A 6,126-nucleotide genomic window follows, 5' to 3' on the forward strand; every position below is an offset into this window, starting at 1 on the left:
AAATAATTTCAAAATAACGAAATCGAAAAACAAATATATCAAATCTCTTTGAAAAAATAAATATTTAGTTATTAAATTAAGAAAAATAATGAATAATAAAACATTACCAATACAAATTTAAGAACTCACAGTTTAGCGTTCCCGATGCAAAATTATACATAATGATTTTATATAATTTCAAAATATCTAAATCGAAAAACAAATACATAGCGAATCTCTTTAAAAACAAATATTTGATTATTAAATTTAAAACATAAAAATAATAATACATCATAGTTTAGCATTTCCGGGGCATAAAATGAAAGGGAATGCTATCCATTCACTCACAGCTCACATTTAGCAAAACTGAAACTGAAAATCAAAAGGATGAATAAAATAATATCACGTGCTTTAATAATAAGCATGTTTGCAGATGCTCTGAAGCTTCACTCTCATGTTATCATCTTCCCATATGATACTATCCCACCATTCTTTTTGGCAAATTAATGCACATAGATTTTGCAGCTTCTCCATCCCAGTGGGAAGTCTTTTCAAAGAGGGACACTCATGTATCTTCAACACACGGAGGTGAGGGAGTGTTCGTTCATCCCACACTCCCCTCTTTGATGCTCCACACAAACTCTCTAAGTTCCCTAGATCTCTGAGAACCAACCTCTGTAGCCTTTGATATCCACCTGTACCTGCAACACTTCCACCACTCCCTATCCCCAACTCTCTCAATTCACTGCACATGTACAACTTCAGAATCTTTAAATTTGGCAACCGCTCCAATGGAGTCAGCTCCCTTATGTTCCTGCAGTCATCCAATCGGACCATTTCAAGATGTTCAAACTTGCAATTCGGCAGATTCAACCCTCGGTAATAACGTAGCACAAAACTCTGTAGCTTCTTCATGTTCTTCACGTCCTGGGGAAGATCCTCTTCAGAAGTATTCCAGTAGTAATCCAAACTTAAGTGCCTCATCTCCGACCAGTTTCCCATGATGCCATCTTTAATTCCTGACGTTCCTCCTATAAATACGGCCAATTCCGTCAGATTTTTGAGACCCTTCAAACTCCAAATACTTGCCGGTGCTTCCATTTCCACACTTAAATCTGTCCATATCCGGAGTCTGCACAGTGAAGTAAGTTCAGAGATCTCACGCGGAATCATCTCTAATGAACCACATCTCCATAAATCAAGATGCTTGAGATTTTTGAGCTCTCCAATCTGAGAAGGCAATGACGCCAGAGAAGTACAGTCTGAAAGATTCAAAAATTGAAGTTTGGGAAGATGGCAGATCTCTTCAGGCAAATCTCTGATTCCGAGCCCACTTAACGAGAGAAACTCGAGCTGTCTTAATTGCCCCACTGACGTTGGGATTGAAGTGATCTGGTTGCAGCCGGAGAGATTGAGAACCGTGAGAGAGGGCAGGAAGAGTAGAAATTCTGAAGGAAGTTTTTGCAAACCTGTTTTGCCTGCTAAGATGAGACTCGCCAGCTTTGGGCATCTCAAGTTGGTGGGCAAATCCCCAATAGAATTAATATCAGCAAATGATATTCTTCTGCAATTCTCATATTCATCCTGTCGCAAATTTCGGAGATCTGGACTTCTCATCACTAAAAAATTCCCCTCTTTCTGCGCTACATACATTGCCATTTCACGAATAACGTCCGGAACTCTTATGCTCGGAAAAACATCGTGAATATCATTGGCATATGCAACCCAATCATTTCTAAGGACAGTCCTGCTCTGCTTAACAATGTGGAAGAAGCAACGATGTAGGAGGAGTTTGATGTAGTTTCGGCCAATGGCCATCTCCATTATATGTGTTCCCTCTTCGCTCTTCACCAAACCTTTGCCAATCCACATCTCCACTAATTCGCGCGAATCCACTCCCTCAACCCTGCTTCCGAAGTCAAGTGCATTTCCATTTTGTAGATGTTGGTGGAAGATGGCAGAGTACAAGAAGCAATTCTTGAGGTTGGAATTAGGCAGAGCATCATAACTCCATCGGAACAATCTATAGAGCTGTGCATCAAGGTGAGGATGAGTAGCTGCAAAAGTAGATGTATCTACGCTTCTAATGGAAGACAAACAATTAACCCATTCATCTACACTGCGTTGCCCAACCATTGCTGCGGCGACCACATTTATAGCCAGTGGGATACCTTTGCACTCCGCCGCAATTGACCTGCCACACTCTTGTATATCCATAGAAACATGCTCCTCTTTGAAAGCCACTCTGCGAAACAGCATCCAGCCATCATCTGCAGAGAGGGGTTGAACATCTCCAGTCTATTGCATCCTCTCTATACAACGGTTTTGTTGAAAGAAAGTGCAGAGAAGTGAAGAATATTGACAAATCGCCTTGAAAGCCATGATAGAGGTGACTAAAAAATGAGTTCCAATACGTTACTTCTTTGGAGAATCTCCTGGGCTTACAAACCACACAGTCCAGACATCTTTGGCACCGTCCCAAGCGACGATTGAGAAGGCGATTTAGCTGTGCAAAATAATTTTGCAGCAATTGCAACCAAAACATCACGAACGAAGAAGAAGGTGGCAACAAATTGTACGAGGCTCTCCATGGCCCTCAACTCAATTTGCATTTGCAGAGTTTGAGGGTTATCATGGTTGTTAATAACCTCAATAACGTCACTCATCAGGTGGACGACTGGGTTGATTACGCTGCTGCCGGTTGCCATGACTTTCTCGTTGAAATTAGCGGCACAGAGAAAGACAATGAGATGATGTATATGGGCGGCCAAACCTGGAGGGCAGGGGCTATGGGGCTATGGAGTGGGTTGGGCGTGTGACGATAAGCAGTGAAGAAGGTGCATCAATAAAAGAAATCTTGGTGGTGAGTTGTATAGCAGTGAAGGATGATAAAAGGATTCTTAATTCACGAAAATGAACAGAATTCAGGAAAACTGAAAAGTTTGATTGGAATGAGTGAAAGCAAAAGTTAAGGGCAGAATAAGAGAAATTAAAGTTTATGTGAATAAGAAAGAGGTTGAAATAAAAGCATTAATGATTATAAAAGTGGGTGTCAAACAGAAATAAGAGCATTTATTGTATGGTGAGCGTTGTAGATATTGATATTGATAAAAGGGAAATAGAAGCACGAAAGGAATAAATGCATAAAGTAAAAGAAGAGATTAAAGAATAAGATCATTCATTTATTAATATAAAAGAAAGTTGTGAATAAGAATAAACATTATGATGAATGTGTGAGAAAATAAAAAGGAATATTCTATCGTGTCGTGACCCTCCTCGTAGGGAAATACAAACACGAACGAAAGGAATATATGAATAAAGGAAATGATATAAGGGAAATGCAAACACGAACGAAAGGAATAGATGAATAAACGAAAAGAAAGATTAAAGAACATATGCATCAAGATAATTCATATATTAAAAGTTGTAATAGTAAATGTTTAACTGAAAAAATGAATAAGAATAAACAATATGATCAATGTCTATGTCTATGTGTGAGAAAAGAAAACTATATATATATATATATATATTATTTTATTTTATTTTATTTTATTTTATTGTATTTTCAGTTAAATAATATATTTAATAAAATCATAATAAAAATAATCATTATAAAAATAATAAATATAAGCATTATAAAGTTTATTTAAAAAAATTAAGAATAGATGTAAATAATGATTTTGTTCTGATGAGAATGAAAAATATATTTATAAAAAAGTTAAAGAAGAAAATAATTATATATATATATATATATATATATATATATATATAATATGAAAATAATGCATTTAAAATATATATGTTGAATGTATTTAACAAAAAATAAGAATGTATATATTGAATGTATTTAGGAAAAAGGTATTATTAATATAACAATATAAAATTTAATATTATATAATAAGTTCAATATATATTATTTTTATTAATAAAAATTATAATTTTTTTCATTTAAAAGGAAAAAGCATAAACTATGATAGTTTTTTAACTAAAAGTATTATTTATGTTTTTCATTAAAACAATTTACAAATTTTATCATTTTTATATTATTTATTTAATCATAATTAAAAAATATTATTAATAAAAATTAGTAATCAAAGCTCATAACAAGAGTACAATATGATGTGACCTATAACATACATTTGATTATGACTACTTTGAAAACCCTATAGACACAAAAAAAACAAACACTCTGGAAATGTAAACCTTCAAAAACAATAACTTAAATGAAATCTCTCAAAATTATACATACTTTAAAGAACATTTTAACTAACCATTGCCACCACACCCAAAAACTAAGAATTGAGCTTCTAATTCTTCAACATGTTCTTCATTGATAAGGTTTGGAAGGAAAAGAGGTAGTTGCACATGTCAAGAAGAGATTGAGCACATAGAGGATGAAAGAGGCCATTGTGTCAAAGGATGTTGATAGACGAACTCTTCCTCTTTGCTATGAACCTCAACAATTTCATCATCCAACTCCGAAAATCATTTATTGTGTTGTATTGAGATATCCATTGAAGAGGTTATTTGAGCTACGAGTTGTTCAATCCTAACATGAAGGCAACAAAGGGTGTCATTGATGGCCTCAAGCTCAAATAGTAGGTCAAGAGGGTGCTTCCTCTTAGAAGAAAATGGGTGAATAGCCACAATGTCTAGAAGATAGGGTAGAAACCAAATAGAGAAATAGAAAAAATACATAGAACAACTAAGGAACCTTGCATCCACCATAAGGAAGGCTGACATAAAAAGACCCAAGAACTCATACTAAATGAGCCTATACTTAAATCTTGACTTCACTTCAGGGGAGATACATAGACCTAAATGTTTAATGATTCCAAGAATGAAATATTTAACAACTCTGTGTGTAATCTGACTTGCGCCTGACTAATGATTAGTCTCCATCAGTTGCTATTAGGGCATGACAAGTGTGATTATTTGTCTAGGTTTTAATCTTACCTTTTTTTTTCTTTTGTCTAATATTATGAGATATACAATTAAAATAGTTTTAAAATGTAGGCACATCATTCCTAGTTGTAGAAATAATCTCCTTAATAATATTTGTACTAGAATTTTCAAGTATCACTTATTAAAGCTATGTCACTCTCTTACAAATTTCTTTTAAATTTTTATGAGTTCCAAACTATTAAAAAAGTTATAAAAAATATCTTTTAAATAATTACATGCCAACTTGTGGTGTATTTAATACATTAAAAAAATGATTTTCTTTCACATTATTGGGAGAAGAATTCCATAGTTCTATGTACTCATCTATATATACTTATACATATATTCTCATAAATGCTTTTTAAGTAATAGCATGTTTATTATGCGGTGGTAATAACAATTTTGTTTTGGACTAATGTATGGGATTGTTCACATAAACCAATATAGCATGAAAATTTTTATATTCATTTTAACAACAACAACATTCTCCCCATGAATGTTTTTTAATGAAATAGCATGTTTATTATACCATGGTAATAACAATTTCATTTTGGATTAATGCATGGATTATTATTTTATATTTATTTTAACAAAAATAGTAATATTTTTATTTTTAAAAATAATTAAAATTAATAATGAAATTATAATATTTTCAAGTTTTATGAAGAAGTTTTTTCAAGACCATTAATCGATGAAGTTTTTTTGTGAACCACCAAAAACATGAAGTTTTTCTGAATAATCAAAAGACAATTTTAGTGGGTTTTCCAAAAATCATTAGTGGAGTTGTTATCGCTCGATTGTTATGTTACAAATATATTTAGCCTCTCAATGCATCCGCGACCCTCACAATAGTCTAAGTCTTAAAGTTCCGAGAAATTTTGATATATCAAAATGGAAATAAATTTAACTTAATTATACTATGTCTTTGTATTAAGTCATGCAATTATCAAGCATTCCCCTTGAGGTGATTGGACAACTATGTATTTTTAATTAATGATTATTATGTTTTATCGAGTCTCGAGATGCATCATGTTTAAATTACCGATTTTCACATGATGGTGTATTAAGTCACTTTAATTATATGATTTGACAGTCATCGAGATTAGATTGATGGATTCCATTTCCTATTGGTTCCAAAGATGTACCCCACTTAATCGTCCTTTCCCACCTGATGACTTGTATCCACCCAATCTTCCTGTATCC

At 33.3% G+C, this 6,126-nt stretch overlaps 1 protein-coding gene across 1 annotated transcript; it reads right to left on the reverse strand.

The window, feature by feature from the left end:
- Positions 1–390: 390 nt before the first annotated feature.
- LOC149264574 (putative disease resistance protein At1g63350) lies at positions 391–2,570 on the reverse strand. The gene is made up of 2 exons (XM_089399561.1): positions 2,429–2,570; positions 391–2,249 (listed from the first exon to the last, which is right to left on the reverse strand). Exons 1-2 carry the CDS (start codon positions 2,568–2,570, stop codon positions 391–393), a joined length of 2,001 nt encoding a protein of 666 aa, XP_089255687.1.
- Between the last annotated feature and the right edge of the window lie 3,556 nt (positions 2,571–6,126).

This window comes from Pinus tabuliformis, chromosome 6 (genome assembly GCF_031772625.1).
Source record: "Pinus tabuliformis cultivar Carrire ecotype Pingquan chromosome 6, CPIR1, whole genome shotgun sequence".
NCBI classification, from domain to species: Eukaryota; Viridiplantae; Streptophyta; class Pinopsida; order Pinales; family Pinaceae; genus Pinus; species Pinus tabuliformis.